General features: G+C 35.3%; 1 protein-coding gene across 1 annotated transcript in view; it reads right to left on the bottom strand.

Moving 5' to 3' along the window:
• LOC125133402 (uncharacterized) overlaps positions 1 to 19,016 on the bottom strand; it is a 758,349-nt gene that overhangs the window by 648,472 nt on the left and 90,861 nt on the right. The window contains exon 4 of the mRNA XM_047791511.1: positions 654 to 776. Coding sequence (XP_047647467.1) covers positions 654 to 776 — 123 coding nt within the window. The remainder of the gene's footprint in view (positions 1 to 653; positions 777 to 19,016) is intronic.

Below are 19,016 nucleotides of genomic sequence, written 5' to 3'. Positions count from 1 at the left end.
AAATAATCAATAATTACTTTTAAAATGAATTGTGTTTACCTTTCTTATTAATACTTTCAACATATTCCAAATACCTACTACATGCCTATATGCTATTCAGAGTATGAGGTTAGGTATAAAGAAGTAAACAAAATTCAATTCCTGCTGGATGGAAATTCACAATCAAGCTCTGATCTCCACTTTCAGAACACTCACAGCATTTGCTGTTTATGAAGTATATTACTATTGCTGTTTTTTTAATGTTCAACTGAATCTATTCTTTAATTGCTTCTTTATAGAAAATCTTCTTCTCAGAAAGACTAAGAACTAGGTACATTGCAGATATTGATTAATTAATGATTTATCAAGTAGTCAAATTATGTCAGTTTTATCCCAGAAATAATATCTGGGTAAGTATTTGAAAAATAAAAGGTACTGTATAAATGTTCATTAGTACTGCCATTATCCTTCTAATCATTTATAGCAACAAAAACATAGCATTTAATTTTAAGTATTTTCAAGTTAATTCCTTCAAAATTGATTTTTCTCTGACAACTTGTTTCATTAAGATAAAAAATTAAATGGACTGAATCACACTAAATGGTTAGATGGAATTAGATTCTGAAAAAAAGTCACAAGACAAGCTCAAAAGGAAAGGCCTTTGATACACTCACCACTTTCAAAGCAAGCATCAAAGATAAGATGTCCTTTTCTGGGCAGTCCACAATATCCAGCAGGAAGCACCATATATTTGCTCACATTCCCTCCGATGGCATCATCATTTCCCATGTCATTGCCTATTTTTTGAAAATTTGCTCATGTTAAACAGAATTCAAAATGAATTTATTAACAGAAGTCCAATAAAATTTTTATCATTAATGCCCCCCCCCCATCACTTAGTGCTTATCCAGGCATTAAAGAAATTATCTTCATACTGTTGTTGTTGTTTTGCTTTTTGGGGGGGCCACACCCATGGCATATGCAAGTTTCCAGGCTAGGGAAACTTGAATATCAGAGCTACAGCTACTGGCCTGTGCCACAGCCACAGCAACTCAGGATCCAAGCCACATCTGCAACTTACACCACAGCTCATGGCAATGCCCCCAACCCACTGAGTGAGGCCAAGGATAGAACCTGCATCCTCATGAATACTAGTCGGATTCATTTCTGCTGTGCCACAGTGGGAACCCCTCTCCACATTGTTTTAAAGTAGAAAGAGAATACATTTTTTAAATCAGAAACATATGAGTTCAAATGTCATCTCTTCTACATATTAATTATCTATGATGTGAGCAATCAATTTAATCCCTTTAAGCCTCAGTTTCTCTTATCCATAAAAAGGGAATGGTAAAACCTACTTTTCAAAATTGTGTTATGAGAGTTAGACATGAAAAATATCTATTATCACTACTGAAAAACAAAAAAATTTCACTAAATTTCATCAATTATGCAACAAATGGTAGTATATTTAATTTCTCACAAATACATAATTATTTTATTATGGAATAAAGCAATAGTTCTATAACTAATATTATAAGTAGCTAAATGTTCCACCACCAGAAGTAATTTAAGAACCACTAGATTAGCATAAAAGCTATATTTCCTGATAGGAACTTAAATTTTTTTAAGTGTTTTAAGTTTCACTTCCACATAGGATGTAGAAAACTGGAAAGATCATCACTTCCACTTTAACAAGAAATATCTCAATAAAGAACGAAACCACAATTTATAAAAATCTGTCAGAGAATTGAGATTGCAAGGTAACTAGAAATCAGATATCCAAAAAAAGTCAGGCCCCGCCAAAAAACAGATGACAAACAAGCACTAACTCTTCTACGACAGAGTCCAGGAGAAAAAAACACAGGTGTTATAAAAGGGATTTAAAAGAAGTAAACTAAATTTAAAAAAAAAGTTGCTAAAGGTCTAGTGTAGGAAACATGAGTGTGTAGAACCCCTGGATATCATAGGCCCAGAAAGGATTTCACAGCACTGGAGACTCTCCTGTAAAAGCTCCCATCAAGTGTTTAGGAGAAAGATTAGGAGCAAGGCAGAAGACTAGAAAATGCCTTTCTTTGTGATGCAGGTCTGTAGAAGGGCAGTAGTCCTACCAATATCCTTTTCCCTAAGGAAAAAAAAAAAAAAAAAGGCTTAAGACACTAGAGAAAGAATAACAACTTTTTAACTTCGGTGCACAAGTGAGACTCACTGCAAGAGGAGAAACAGCAAAGAAAAAAATCCTCCATACATGGGAGAAGAACAGCAAACAGTCCTGGGCCAAGACTATATATGAATATTATTAGAGAGCTCCTATTCCTCTAAAAATTTGTTGCCAGAATTCAGCCTCTGCCAGTGCCAAATTGAAAGGTAGAGACAGAGGTAAAGGAGAAAAAAAATAGCTTATTGCTTTACCAGGCAAAGGAGGGTCACAGTAGGCTAATGTGCTAAAGACTGTGTCCCCCTCTCCCCCTCACCCCATCCCCGTTAGAAAGAATTGCGAGGAGTTTTATAGCAAAAGGAGAAAAACAGGTTTTCAGATAGGAATCAGGATTGGGACAGACATGCATTCTTCTTTCTTTAGGGGAATCTTAGTCATCAAAGCTGGAGTCAGGAGATCTTGTTATGAGCATGATGGTGGTCTTCTGGGTTATTGCCTAGAATAACAGCACTTGAGGAGAGGGCATATTGAACAGAGATTAGAACAAACTAGGAAAGTTCCTGAAAAACATCATATGCTAATAATCTTTAATCCACAGGCAACTGTGCTCAGGGTGCCTAATCTTTAGCATACACATCCCCTCCCTTCCCTGATCAGCCTGTCTGAACCTGTCCCTAGGAACTCAGGGAAGGTCATGGTGGCTGAATGAGGCCCATTTCCTAAGAACAAGAAATGGGGGACATAGAAAGGCTTTTGCGCCCAGGAGCCCCACAGGTGGTGTTCAGTTTCAATAAATTCAGAAAAGACCAGATATTGGAATTATCACACAATGAATTTAAAATAACTTAGAATAATATGTTAAATTTCCTAGTAGAAAAAGAAGACAAAATGCATGAACAAAATTGGTAATTTCAGTAGAGAGATGGAAATTACAATAATGAACCAAAAGGAAATGCTAAAACTGAGAAACACAATAAAAGAGATAAAGAATGTCTTCAGTGTACTCATCAGTAGACTCGACACAGATGAGGAAAGAATTGTGAATTCCAAATCCATAGAAATAAGCTGAACAAAATATGAAGGCAAGAAGGAAAAAAAAAGAACACAGCATCTAAGAGCTATGGAATAATATAAAATAGTTTAGTATATGTATAACTGGAATTCTAGAAAGAGATGAGAGGGCAGGAGAAATAGTTGAAGAGATAATACCTGAGAATTCCCCACAATTAATGAAGGATATCCAGCTACAGACCCAAGAAGCTTGAGCAGAACATATTTTTAAATGGGATATTTCATATTTAAAAATATAAGTCACATACAAAGGAACGAAGATAAAAAATTAAACTACTCATAAGAAACTGGAAAACAGTAGTCAAAAGAATAACATCTTTAAATTATTGGGGAAAAAATGCCAACCTAAAATTTTAGACCCAGTGAAAATATCTTTCAAAACTTAAGGCTGCAATAATCATATATGAGAAAAACAAAAGATGAGAGAATTCATTATCAGCATTCTGTTATTACAAGAATTTCTTTTAAAAAGTTCTTCATGCAAAAGGACATGAAAAAAGGCATAAACTAAGATCCACAAAAAGGAATGAAGGACTCCAGAACTGATATAAATGGAAATAAATATAAACGTTCTTATTTTAATCACTTTAAAAGATAAATGATTAGCTAAAAAGAGAGTAGCAAAGTATTAAAGGTTTATGCTATATGTGAAAGTAAAATATATAGCAATAATAGTACAAAAATGGGAGGGAGCAATTGGATGTATAGTCTAATAAGTTTCTTAAACTAAATATAAAACTGTATAATACTGTTTGAAAGTAGATGAACTATATAAAGACATATTGAAAAGTGTAGGATAAACACTGAAAAAATTGTTATAAATAAGCCAATAGTGAAGATAAAATGGAACTAAAAGAAATAGCCAATTAATCCAAAAGGAGGTAAAAAACAAGAGGACAAAGGGAAAAAGAAAAGATGGAGCAATTAGACAAAAACTAGCATAATAAATTAAATGTAATCACATATTAAATAATCTTCCAAGTAATATAGGCAGTGCAATTACATGTTTATGCCAGATTAAATAAATCAGAAAAACCAACAAGATGCTGTCTATAGAAAATTAAGTTTAAATACAAAGACATAGGAGTTCCCATTCTGGTTCAGCAGGTTAAGAACCTGACTAGTATCCATGAGGATGCAGGTTTGATCCCCGGCCTCACTCAGTGGGCTAAAGGATCTAGCATTGCCATGAACTATGGTGTAGGTTACAGAAATGGCTCAGATCTGGTGTCACTGTGGCTGTAGTGTAGGGTAACAGCTGCAGCTCTGACTCAATTCCATATGCTGTGGGTGCAGCTCTGTAAATACATACATATATACATACACAACATATATACATACAAAGACATGTAAGTTACAAGTAAAAGGATTTAAAATATATATCATGCAAACAATAATCAAAAGAGAGTCAGCCTATATTAAGGTCAGATAAGATAGATCTAAAAAACAAAAAATAATACCAAGCATAAAGAAAGACATTATATAACCATGGGGGAGTCAATTCATCAAGAAGACATAACAATTGTAAATGTGTATGCACTTAACAACAGAGATTCAAGATACATGAAGGATAATTGAAAGAAATAATTTGTTGGAGCCCCTTCAACAATATCATCTTTGTAATCAGTAGAAATAGTTGACAAATTAACAACATAATAAATGAAAAATGGAACATCACTAAAATCCATTAAGAGGATAATAAGGGAATGTCATGAACAACCTTAAGCCATAATTTTGTGAACTAAGAAGAAATGACAAAGCAAATACATTACCAAAAAAAAAAGAAAACTAAATTGCTAGTCTTTCTTATGAACATAGACTCAAAATCCTCATGAAATTATCAGCAAAGTATAATACATCATGACCAAGTAAGATTCATCTTGGGAATGCGAGATTGGTTCAATGTTCAAAAATCAATGTAATTCACTAAATCAAGAGACTAAAAATCAAACCTATATGATCATCCCAATAGATGGGGGGAAAAAATCTGATAAAATTCTCAGCCTAAGAGGAATTAAGGGGAATTCCTCAACTGGATTAAAGCATCATTTCATATATACATAGAGAATTCAACTATATTAAATAATTGCAAAAGACTGAAATTTTTTTCTTCCTGGTACTGGACACAAGACAAGGATGTCCATTCTCATCACTCCTATTCAGCAATCATTTTAAGCATCCTTCCTAAACAAGAAGACAATAAAAAGAAAACAAAAAGACAAAAACAAAAAATAAAATACATACTGTCCCTATTCACAGATAATGCATTTGTCTACATAGAAAATCTCAAAACAATATTTTCTCAGGTCAGTCTCCCAAAGCAATGGAAATTAGAGCAAAAATAAACCCATGGGACCTCATCAAACTGAAAAGCTTTTGCACAGCAAAGGAAACCCAAAAGAAAACAAAAAGACAACTTACAGAATGGGAGAAAATAGTTTCAACTGATGCAACCGACAAGGGCTTAATCTCTAGAATATATAAGCAACTTATACAACCCAACAGCAAAAAAGCCAATCAAGCAATGGAAAAATGGGCAAAAGACCTGAATAGACATTTCTCCAAAGAAGATATACAGATGGCCAGCAAGCACATGAAAAAATGCTCAACATCGCTGGTTATAAGAGAAATGCAAATCAAAACTACCATGAGATACCACCTCACACCAGTCAGAATGGCCATCATTAATAAAACCACAAATAACAAGTGCTGGAGGGGCTGTGGAGAAAGGGGAACCCTCCTGCACTGTTGGTGGGAATGTAAACTGGTACAGCCGCTATGGAGAACAGTTTGGAGATACCTCAGAAATCTACACATAGAACTTCCATATGACCCCGCAATCCCACTCTTGGGCATCTATCCGGACAAAACTCTACTTAAAAGAGACACGTGCACCCGCATGTTCATTGCAGCACTATTCACAATAGCCAAGACACGGAAACAACCCAAATGTCCATCGACAGATGATTGGATTCGGAAGAGGTGGTATGTATACACAATGGAATACTACTCAGCCATAAAAAAGAATGACATCATGCCATTTGCAGCAACATGGATGGAGCTAGAGAATCTCATACTGAGTGAAATGAGCCAGAAAGACAAACACAAATACCATATGATATCACTTATAACTGGAATCTAATATCCAGCACAAATGAACATCTCCTCAGAAAAGAAAATCATGGACTTGGAGAAGAGACGTGTGGCTGCCTGATGGGAGGGGGAGGGAGTGGGAGGGATCGGGAGCTTGGGCTTATCAGACACAGAATAGATTTAGAAGGAGATCCTGCTGAATAGCATCGAGAACTATGTCCAGACACTCATGTTGCAACAGGAGAAAGGGTGGGGAAAAAAATGTAATTGTAATGTATACATGTAAGGATAACTTGATCCCCTTGCTGTACAGTGGGAAAATAAAAATAAATAAATAAATATAAAAAAAGAAAATCTCAAAACATTTACTAAAAAGCCACTAGTTGTAAAAAATGAGTTCAGCAATGTTATAGAACAAAAGGTCAATATAAAAAATCAATTGTAGGAGATCCCCTGTGGTGCAGCAGGTTAAGGATCCAGCATTATCTCTGCAGCAGCTAGGGTTGCTGCCATGGTGTGAGTTCGATCGCAAGCCTGGGAATTTCCACATGTCGTGGGAACAGTCAAAAACAACAACAAAAAATCAATTGTATTTCTATATACTAGCAACAAACAAATGGAAATGTAAATAAAAAGCAGTATCACGATGCAAAAAGTACAAAACACTTAGGTATAACTCTGACAAACCTTTGCAAGAAGCATATGATTAAAATTAAAAGCACTGATATTTAAAAAGCCCTAAATAAGAAGAGAAATAAACCATGTTAACAGATTAGAAGATTCAATAGTGCCAAGATATCAATTTTCCATAAACTTATCTATAGATTCAGCATATTCCCAACCAAATATCCAGCAAGCTAGTTCTAAATTCACATGGGGAAATAAACTAAACAATGAAAATAATTTTATAAAAAAACAGAATGGAAGAGATAGACACACACTTCATTGGAACAGAATAGACTGTGTAGAATACCTCCACACATATATAGTCAGTTGTTTTTTAATAGAGGTACAAAGGTAATTTAATGTAGAAAGAATAAATTTACAACAAATGGTGTTGGAAGAATTAATAACCCATACACTAAAAACAACCACACATCATGCATAAAAATTAATGCAAAATAAATCAAGAACCCAAACATAAAACCTCAAACTATAAAACTTATAGAACAAAATAGAATTTTCCACACAAAAAAAGAATCAGGCTACATCCATACTTTACATTATAAACAAAAATTAACTTAAAAATGGATCACAAACCTACATGTAAAAGCTGAAACTAAAAACTCTTAGAAGAAATAGAGAGAAAACACCAAAACATGAACTCTTGATTTAGCGATGATTTCTTGGACATGACACCAAAAGCACTGCCAACCAAAGGAAAAAAAAAAAAAAAAAGAAGATAAACTGAAATTCACCTAAATTAAAAAATGTGCATCAAATACCATCAACAGGAGGATGAAGGTTCAATCCCTGGCCTCACTCAGTGAGCTAAGGATCTGGCGTTGCCATGAGCTGCAGCATAGGTCACAGATGTGGCTTGGATCCCAAGTTGCTGTGGCTGTGGCCTAGGCCGGCAACTAAAGGTCAGATTCGACCTCTAATTTGGGAATTTCCACATGCTGTGGGTGTGGCCCTAAAAAGGACCAAAAAAAAAAAAACCATCAACAGAGTGAAATGACAATATACAGAATTGAAAAAAAATATTTGCATATCACATATCTGATAAGGAATTAATATCCAGACTATACAAAGAACCACTACAACTTAGCAACAACAACAACAAAATTCAAAAATAGGCAAAGAACTTGAATTGACATTCCTCCAAAGAAATAAAAATAGCCAAAAATTTAAAAATTAAAAAAATTAAAGGCAGGAGTTCCCATCATGGCACAATGGCTAACGAATTCAACTAGGAACCATGAGGTTGTGGGTTCGATCCCTGGCCTTGCTCAGTGGGTTGATGATCTGGAGTTGCCACGAGCTGTAGTGTAGGTCACAGACACGGCTCAGATCCTGCATTGCTGTGGCTCTGGCATAGGCCAGCAGGCTACAGCTACCATTAGACCCCTAGCCCGGGAACCTCTATATGCCATGGGAACAGCCCAAGAAATGGCAAAAAGGAAAAAAAAATTTAAAGGCAAAATTATAGGTATTTTTAAAAAATCAGTGGTTTTCAAGGGCTGCAAATAAGGGGAAGGGTTGACATCAATGTAATCAATCAAACTGTACAATCAAATGTACAATACATTCAAAATTTTGAAAACTTCTTTGACCCTAACCATCTCAGCAGAGATGTCTGTGATGTCTGAGAGAAGGGAAAAAATGAGGTGAGTCTGATGATATTACTACCTTTTAAATTAGTGACACTTTCTGGAAGATGGTACAGGAAGGAAAGGGTTCCCAAGCATAACAGGATGGTTTTCTGAGTTGAGTAGACAGAAAAAGGAGTTTGGAGATACTGAGGAAAATGAAAAGGTCAGACTATTGAAGAGGTGAGCACTATGAGAGCCAGAACACCAAAAATCTACAGAATGTCTGCTTAAGACTTTGGCTAAGCCATGTGGCATCAAACACCATGAGGCCAGATGAAGAGTGACCAAGAAGTCGTAGACTAACAATCTCCAAAGTGCACAGAGATGGAAAACATTCAAGACACAACCATTCAGAGTAGAGACAGAATCTATGTTGAAAACTCGGGGCATTAAGTAGAGATCCCAGAAAGGTACTAGCCATGAAGAACTGGAAAATGAACTTTGAAATACAGTACCATTTATAATAACATCAAAAAACACAAAATACACAACCATAAATTTAACAAATTATATATAAGAACTGCATATTGAAAATTTAATTAAAAAAGATTGCTGACAGACATTAAAGTAGTCTCAATTAAATGGCAAGGCATACCATGTTCATGGATTAGAGAACTCATTATTGTTAGGATGACAACTTTCCAAAAATTGATCTCTAGAGTAAATGCAATACCAATCAAAATCTCAGTAGCATTTTTTCTAGAAATAAACACTAAAATTTATATAGAAACTCAAAGGTTCTGGAAAAGTCAATATGATTTTGAAAAATAAGAGTTGAAGAACTTAAACTGCACGATAAGACTTACAGGATAGTCATACAAATCAGTGAATCAGAATAAAGAGTGCAGAAATACATCCACATACATAAGGTAAATTAATTTTCAACAAAGATGCAATGATAAAGGTGCAGTTTGTAAAAACAAATAGTGCTTGAAGAATTGCAGAGTTTTTAGGGAAAAAAAATAAGCTCATATATCATGATGGTGGTGGTCACATGAGTGTATATTACATATTTGTCAAAATGCATTAAAATGTACAGTTAAAATAGCTATATGTTATTACATGCAAACTATACCTCAAAGATTATTTGAAAATGTTTAAAAGTAAAAGAGCAAGAAATTATTTTCATGTCACAGAATTAATTCCCTATATATATGTATGGAAAAAACATACACACACACACATATATATATGACTCACACCCCTCAAATGCTGTTCTCATTCCCTAGATGCAAATGCTCTTAACCACTTCTGATTTTAGTTTCTTAGGTATTATACTACGCAATAGCTTTATCCTTCTGTATCTTAATTTATTAATGTCAAATGGTATCTACTGAAACTCTTCAATGAAAAATAAGGAAATAGTTTGTGTACATTATTTTCTACCTCTCTTTCTAATGATTTTTGTTAGTTCTATTCTTATTTTAATTATTCTGTTGAGGTGGTTATCAATGTAAGCAAGTATTCTTAGGGGGAATTTTGGAAATTCGTTGAGGCATTTTTTTGCTTTGTTTTCACAATGATGGAAGAGCACTGATGGCATTTGGGTGGTAGACACCAGGGACGCTAGAAGTATTGCAAAGTAGAGAAAAGTTAGTCAGATATATTCAGAAATTCATGTATGTACATATCCGTGTATGTAAAAATCTTATTTATAATTATGTGAGCTTTAGAACCAGTTTTACACCCACAAAACACTTTGAATGGCTTTAATAAACACTGATTTTTCCAAGGATACAGTTAACATATAAATCAAGGAAAGACTGCAACTGATTTGTTCACAGTTTTATCCAGATTATCACCACTTTAGATAATCATGTCACCAAAAGCATTATTACTCACTGTAATTGATTCACTAATACCACATTCCTATATCAATTAATATTTGCAACAGTTGTGATTATAGTGACTTTAATACAAATACAAACATTAGAATTCTTTATAATGTTTTCCATCTGACTAGATATATGCATATCCCCATTTTTCCTTGTGGAGAAATCCTTCTCATCCTATAGATCTATATGAAATGTCATCTTCTCTGGGAAATCTTACATGACTTCCCCAAATAATAATAGTTATAGTTCCTCTATACTGCATCTTTTTATTCTTTTACAACATATTTAAGCTTTTTCTTATTAATTTATTATATATTTATAATGTGTGTCTTTTTACCTAGTGATTGCAGCCTCTCATCAGAAGACTCTAATGTCCTTTCTTTTTATCACTACTTTCTCTCTCCATTCCAAGTATGACAGAATGTTTGGCACAACATCAGTAACCTATAAATATTCATCACTTTACTGATATAAAAAAGGACTTTTAGGAACTAAATTTGATTTCAGTATTGAATATTGGTTTTTGTTTATTGAGAGCACAAGGAATATGAGATATATTTTAAATTCATCAAAAGAATCATCTTTACATTTACAGTTTACTAAGATAAACAGTTGTGATATAATGAGACCAAATAATAAAAGAAAGGAAAATACCATAAAACATACTTATACTAAGAAAGCCAGTATGCTGGGAATATGGGAGAGTGTGGAAGCAAATAAGGTCCAAGAGGTAATGGGGGAGGCAGGACAAAGGGGTCCCCACATAATGGTCAAATTAATAATACTAAACAGTAATGATTGGTAAGATATCTGGCATTTATTGAAATCTTTGTGCTAAGTGCAATTCCAGACAGGATTTGTGTATTATCTCCTTAAAAATTTAAAGAAACTGGTTGACCTAATATGTACAGAGTTGACTTTATGCTTTAGGATAACTACAGCAGTTAAACCCAAAACTCTACAGGAAATATTTCCCTGAGCAAGTTCTTTTTTCCCCTGTCTTAACATGAGTAAAACCTTTGCTAAATGCTGTGATTAATTTATTTCCCCATGCATGTTAAAAATAAAAGCATAATTCCGTATTAAAAAATGTGTATACTGACAGAAAGGATGATGGGAGGAGGGCAGGGACTACAGACTGTGATATTAATACAATATAATGCACAATTAATACTTAAATGTACAATGTGGAAAAGGCAAAGTTACTATTCTCAGAGAAATAACACCTCAATTACATTATACACATATAAAAAACCATTTAAAATGACATTTACAGTAGCATAAAAAATCCAAAGTGACATAGGATAATGAAATAAATATTCTTATTGAATAATAACTTCTAATTTATTGACTTCTGTGCATTTTAACATTAACAATACAGCTATTTCACCAAGATTTTTACCACAAACTTTTTACTCTTATTTTAAGGTACATTTAGTTATAGCAGCACGAATTAGTAGTAAGAATTTGGATTTCAAAGTCACATAGAGCTGAGACTGACTCCATCTAACTCAGATATGTATAAGTGTAATCTCTGTTAAGTTAATGTAACCTCTGTAAGACTTTCACTTAGAGTTTGTTTACGTTGCTCTGAATGGCACAGAAAATATATTTAAATCACTTAGAAAATAGTATTTAATAAGTAGTTGGTTATTATTATCATCATCCTCATTATCATTATTATCATCAAGACACCTGTATCTCGAAAGAAGTGTATTTAACCAAAAGAATAAAATATTTAATTCTATAAAGTATAAGCAAGGATTCAGAGAAGGAAAGGAATAATTTAAATTGAAATTCATAAAGAATGTCTTATCAAAAGCCTATTCTTTGAAGTAAACACTAAATACTGGAGCATCCAGTTAAATTACACACTCTAAAATACCCTTATTATAGTGTGTAGAATATTTGTCTCCAAACGTACAGATGGAGTAACACAATGAAGTTTTTCAATGTAAGGAAGGTAGAGATAAAACCAAAAATAAAATAATTCTGGTTTATCTTTAAAGAAATACAGATCTAATCCTATAAATGTCATTATCTTTACCTGCCTTTGAAAAATACTATATGGAAAACAAATATTTAGCAATAAAAATTATGAACATATTTTATAGAGGGAAAAACAAAGATCTATATCTATAAGGACACCTGATTTAAGGATATGATAGTTATCTCTTATTTTATCCTAATAAATAGGCCTGCAGAGGCACCAGAAATAAACTTTAGGGCTACACAGAATTTTTGACATTTAAGTGGGTTATGCAGCTGACGGATGTGACAAAGGATCAATTTGTTTTATTTTTACATGGAAAACTATCCTACACAAAAGTTACAAGCAATTCATACTGGTCAAAAATAAGGAAAACAGCTTATTAATTAAAACTGACCTTTATATGTAGCTAACATGTATTCTACCTCTCAGGCGAAAACACCTTGGAAGAAGTAATAAATTACCTCTATGTATAAATGACATGCAGTTAAAGGGATCTGTCAAAAGTTCCATTATAAAGCCATATTTCCAAGGCTTCATAATTTTGAGAGAAAATTACATTGAAGATGAGACTTAGCCCACAAATTCTAAGCCAAAAAAGTAAATCTAAAATTCCTACTTGAGGGTGTTTTAGGAAAGAGAACCTATTCATTTGAGAATCTGAATCTCAGTGAACTAGAAACCATTACATAGCTTCTCCCTAGCATTTTATAAAATATACCACATTTGTTCTCATTACAAATATATTTGCAAGATATACATCAAGGATTCAAAAAACAAAAACTTTTAAAAAAATAACTTCCTAAATACACATATTCTAATTATCTCTAGGCGCATGTATCTACAACATAAATAAGATGTTTAGATTTGCTAAGCTACAATCAATTACTGGATGTTTTAATTACCATACATTTATTGAAGATATATTTTTGCATTCACCCTATCTTGTGCCAAGAACTTAGGAGGATATATAAGAAAAATAAGCTGAAAATTAATATATCACTCAATACACTAACAATTAATAATAACACTCTCAAAAAGCTGACCATCTAGTTAAGGACCATACTGAAAATAATAAGATATATAGTGAAAACATATTCTATTTCTGTAAGAAGGAAAAGTTCAGTACAGAGACTATAGTTTGGTGTCATGGGATTTGGGAAAATACAGACCTAAGACTGAATCCTTGCGTGGCTACTTTTTTAAGTGTATGACCATGGATGAGACTACTGCCTCTGGGACTATGGATATAGAGTTATCAATTTATTTAACAAAGCATTTATTTATGACTACTACCCACTATGTTAGGTTCTAGTAATACAAATATAAATCTTAAAACATCCTGTCCATCAAGGACATTAGTGGAAGAGGCAAACCAATAAACCACTACATTATAGTATAATGTGATAAATATTAGAAATGTGTTCCATAAGAGCACAAAGAAGCAACATCTAAGCTTTTCTCACAGAAGTCTTCCTGAACCAACTTAAAAATATATGTAAAAATTAGCCAAAGAAATTCCAGGAAGACACTATATGGAGGAGCAAGGTGAGAGTCTGAAGAGAGATATAGAAACTAAATCATGGAAGGCCTTGTGAGGCATCTAAGGTTAGATGTTATCCTTTGGGCTCAGAGCATTTTCACAGAGAGCAAAGAAGAAAGCTGCTTCTGTGGTGAAGATTTGAGCACAGCAGATCAAGTGACGGTAACTGAATGAGGTAGGCAGGAGGGCTCAAGGAGCAAGGAGTCTGGGATGCAGACCTGGAGAACATTCTTCTTCCACACAGACTTCACTGTTTTAGGAAGGCATGATGATAGATCAGCCTTTGGAGAATTTACATATGTAATCTTGTCAAGCGTTACAACTGTATTCAGGTTCCCAAATTAGACTTGTACTTCTAAATGAAATTTTAATTTACATGCTAAAAACAGAACCCTTAAAAACAACATCTGGCTGGTGTCCCTAATCTATTTCCTCCAGACTCAATATTCAGAGAGTTCCAGAATAGTGTTCTTCAAACCACAGCCTACCAAAGGTTTCTTAGTGGTTTTCATTAATCTCTCACAGCATTCCCTGAGTGTCCACTCTGTGCTACACATTGGGCTATGTGCTGCAGATCCAGAGATGAATAAAAGTTAGGATTTCTTTCAAGGAGTATAAGAAGGGGAAACAGAAAAATAAGCAAAAAAGCACTTTAAATTCTCTGATGGATACATGTAACACTGCAGAATACAGACTTCAAGAGAGAGGTTATAAATCCCCTGTACTGGAGAAGAATCCAAAAAAAAATTTCTACAGAAAAGATAAAAAGAGATCCTTAAACTGAGTCTTAAGTAGGTGTCTACCAGGCAGCCAAGTTACAAAGCTGCAATTCTAGAAAGGACAGGTTGCTTGGGAATAAAAGGCCCAGAGATTTTTAAAGAACAACCCGAAGAGTTACATAGAAATAAGGCTACTTAGAATCTTACATGTTTATTAAGAAATGGGTAGTTTATCTCCTAAAAATTGAAAGTATTAATGGATCTTAAGCAGTGAAATCACAAGATGTGCTTCATAAAACAGAAAGACTCCTCTGGCAGTAGTATGGACAGTGGATTAGAAAGGGATGAGATTGTATGCAAAGTGCAGTTAGAAGGCTGAAGCAATAGTCTAGATGAGAGAGGAAGAGGTTTCAACTAAAGTAAAACCAGTGGAGATGGAGAGTCGGAATGAGAGATATTTATAAGCTTCCTGAGTAATTATTTCCCTAATTCTTATATCCCATTCTTGAGAATACATTTCTGTTGTAAATGGATCAATGATAATAAGTGAATATATGAGAAAAGATGATAAAATCAAGAAACAGCAAATTTCAACCTTGGCAGGGTTAAATTCTACCACATTTTCCAGCAATATTTGATTATTTAAAAAGGTTTAAAGTGTGTTTTGTTTTGTTTTGTTTTGTTTTTTTAGGGCCACACCTGAGGCATATGGAAGTTCTCAGGATAAGGATCGAAATAGAGCTGGAGCTGCAGATGCTGGCCTACACCACAGTCTTAGTAATGCCAGATACAAGCCATATCTACGACCTACACCACACACAACACCAAATCCTTAACCCACTGAGCAAGGCCAGATACCAAATCATCATCCTATGGATACTACTCAGGTTCATTACCATTGAGCTACAATGGGAACTCCCTTTATTCAAGACTTAGAGAAAACATAAGCTGGATCAAGATGGCAGAAATACATCAAATATATTAAAATGTGGAGCAATTTTCATAGAATACGGACTGAACAATGGCAGAAGATCTCCTAAAATCAAAACTGCAAGAAAGATCTTAACATAACTGAGTAGGACAAAAGGGAAAACAGGGGCCTGCACCTCTGGGAGGGAGCTGTGAAAGAGGAAAGGTTCCCTCATCCTAGGAAGCCCCTTCACTGGCAGGGAGATCATCCAAGACAGAAAGAGAACTTCAGAGGCTTGGAGCAGAATAAAGCAGCCATCTTGCAGCAGGCAAAACAGAAAGAGACCACCACAGAGGGTCCAGGACACCTCCCTATACTCCCCAGCATAAGAAGCACATCTGCTGGTGTGTAGAAAGTCTGAGTACTAAATCTTGGGCTTCAAAGACCTGGGGGGAGGACTGGGGTTGGCTGGGCAAAGACAGCCTGAAGGGACTGAAGTTCATCCAAGCCACAACTAGGGTTGTACATAGGAAGGAGCCCAGGTCTGCCACTGAAGCCCCATGGTTAACATGCATTCTTAAAGAGAGAGGCAAGGCCCCTGCCAAAGCAGCCACATGCTCAGTGTGCTCACAGCAGGAGAGGCTCTGCCACTATGGCTCTGGGACAATGCAATCACCTGCAAGTTACCCACACGTGAGGCAGGACTAAAATCCCAAGCTGATCCCTAAGGGTCATGCAACTTAGAAACCAGGGCTAAAATCTAAGTGTCCCAGTAGCTCTGTGATCCATGGATTTACACTCTGCAGGAAGCTTTGTAAACTCAGTGCCTGTGAGACATCCAGTGGGATTATTGGTGCTCCCATGGTAGGGAGGTCAGGCAATAGAGGCTGTGGGCTCTGTAGGCATGCAGGGGTAGGACTAGGGTCTGGGCTCAGTAGCTCCCACAGTGGGTCCAGGTCCTTGACAACACAATCCTGGTGCCTAACCTCAGTGGTTCTGCTCCAAGTGATCTTCAATAGTGGCTTTGTAAGCACAGTGCCTGAGAGGCATCTGGGCTGATTGGCAGAATTCCTGCGGAGAGGCTGAGGGCAGCGCTAAAAACAGTGTACTTTGTGACCTCACACAATGGGTAACAGGTGACAAGACAGAGCACACTTCTGAGTGAATGAATACTTGGAAGAATACTCAGTGGCTCCTCTTCCACAGAGAGAGCTCCCCAGTCCCACCTACCTCTCACTGTAGTTCAGAAATATATCTGGGGCATCCACTCCAACAACTGGGGAGCATATGCTGCCCCAGAAATGGCTGTAACAACCACAGAGCAAAGAGGAGTCCCTGCTCAATATCTAGCACTGGCTCTACCTAGGGAAGGCTCTGGTCACACCAGTCACATCCTCTGTCAAGGGAATATCAGCCAACACACACTAAGGAAAGATACAGCAGGCATCCGTTCTAAAAACAGCCTTTGCACCAAAAATACTAGACTCCAGCAGGCTACAGTGGTGCTCCAACAGAAAAGCAAACCTCCAAGACCACAGTAGATAACTGTCTCCTAAACCCATAGAGTCAGAGAAATATAAGTAAAATGAAGAATCAAAGGAACCACTCCCAATCAAAAGATAAAGAGAATTCCCCTAAAAGAACAATGACACAGACCACTCCAGCATCCTAGACCTTGAGTGCTAAAAGGAGGTAATGAAAATACTGAAGAAATTAAGAACTATCAACAGAAATACAGAGTACTGTAAAAAAGGAACTAGAAACTATAAAGAGGAGTCCATTAAAATCAGAAAATTTATTTGCTGAGACAAAAGCTGAGCTAAAGGCAATAAATAGCAAACCAAATAATGCAGAATGACAAATAAATGATCTGGAATACAGAATAATGAAAATCACCTAATCAGAATAGCAGACAGAAAGACAAATGAAAAACAATGAAAGCAATATAAGAGACTGATGGGGATAATATAAATTATCTCAATCTATGCATAATAGGGATGCCGGTAGGAAAAGAAAGAGAAAAGGAGATCAAAAATATATTTGAAGAAAGTATGGCTGAAAATTTACCAAATCTACAGAAGGAAACAGATATCCAGGTATAGGAAGCACAGAGCTCCCAAATAAGATGAACCCAAACAGAGCTACACAAAGACATAATTATAACTAAATGGGCAAAAGTTAAAGAGAGGGTTCTAAAAACAGCAAGAGAAAAAAACAAAGAATTAATTATGAGGGACCACCCCCCCATAAGGCTATTAGCTGATTTCTCTACAGAAACTTCATAGGCCAGGAGGAAGTGGCAAGTTATATTGAAAAGTCCTGAGGGGAAAACATGCAACCTGGGATACTCTAACCAGCAAGATTATCATTTAGAAGAGAAGAGGAGGTATGGAATTTCTCAGATAAGCAAAAATCAGAAGAATACAGCAATATTAAAACTATCCTAAAAGAAATATTGAAAAATCTTCTCTAAATAGAAAAAAAGCAAGAATCAATAGGAAAGAGAAAATCAAAATTGAATCACTTAAATAAGCCAGTACATAGATTTCAAAAAAATTCTTGTGAAATTGATAACTACAATGAACAGCCAAAGTATAAACATGAAGATGTAAAAGAGAATATCAAAATCATAAAATGTGGGGGAGAAGAGTGAAAACTTTTTTTAGAATATGTTTGGACCTATACGCCTACCACTCTAAAGCAAGTAACATATTTAAAAAACAGAGAAATACAAATTTAAAACTTACAGTATATTCACAAAAGCCAAAAGAAGAGAATACATAATACAAAAAAAAAAGGCATGAAAGGAAAAACAAAAAGAAAGGAACAAAGAAGAAATACAAAACCAACTGGAAAACAAGATTTAAAATGGCAATAAATATATATCTAGCTACAATTACCTTACATCTCAATGGACTAAATGTCCCAATCAAAAGACACAGAGTGGCAGACTGGATAAAAAACGAGAGGCCAAATATTCTGCCTATAAGAGACCCACATTAGACTGAAGGACATACACAGATTGAAAGTGAAAAGATGGAAAAAGATATTTCATACAAAAATGACAAGAAATCAAGAGTAGCAATACTCATGTCAAACAAAATAGACTTTTAAAACAAAGGCTATAGGAGTTCCTGTCATGGTGCAGTGGTTAACGAATCCGACTAGGAACCATGAGGTTGCAGGTTTGACCCCTGGTGTTGCTCAGTGGGCTGAGGATCTGGCGTTGCCATGAGCTATGGTGTAGGTTGCAGACACAGCTTGGATCCCATGTTGCTGTGGCTCTGGCATAGGCCCGTGGCTGTGGCTCCGATTAGACCCCTAGCCTGGGAATCTCCATATGCCACAGGAGCAGCCCTAGAAAAGGCAAAAAAAGACCAAAAAAAAAGGCTATAAAGAAGGAGAG

The sequence above is a fragment of the Phacochoerus africanus genome, chromosome 8 (genome assembly GCF_016906955.1).
Source record: "Phacochoerus africanus isolate WHEZ1 chromosome 8, ROS_Pafr_v1, whole genome shotgun sequence".
Lineage (NCBI taxonomy): Eukaryota > Metazoa > Chordata > Mammalia > Artiodactyla > Suidae > Phacochoerus > Phacochoerus africanus.
This window is presented reverse-complemented; position numbering and strand designations above follow the sequence as displayed.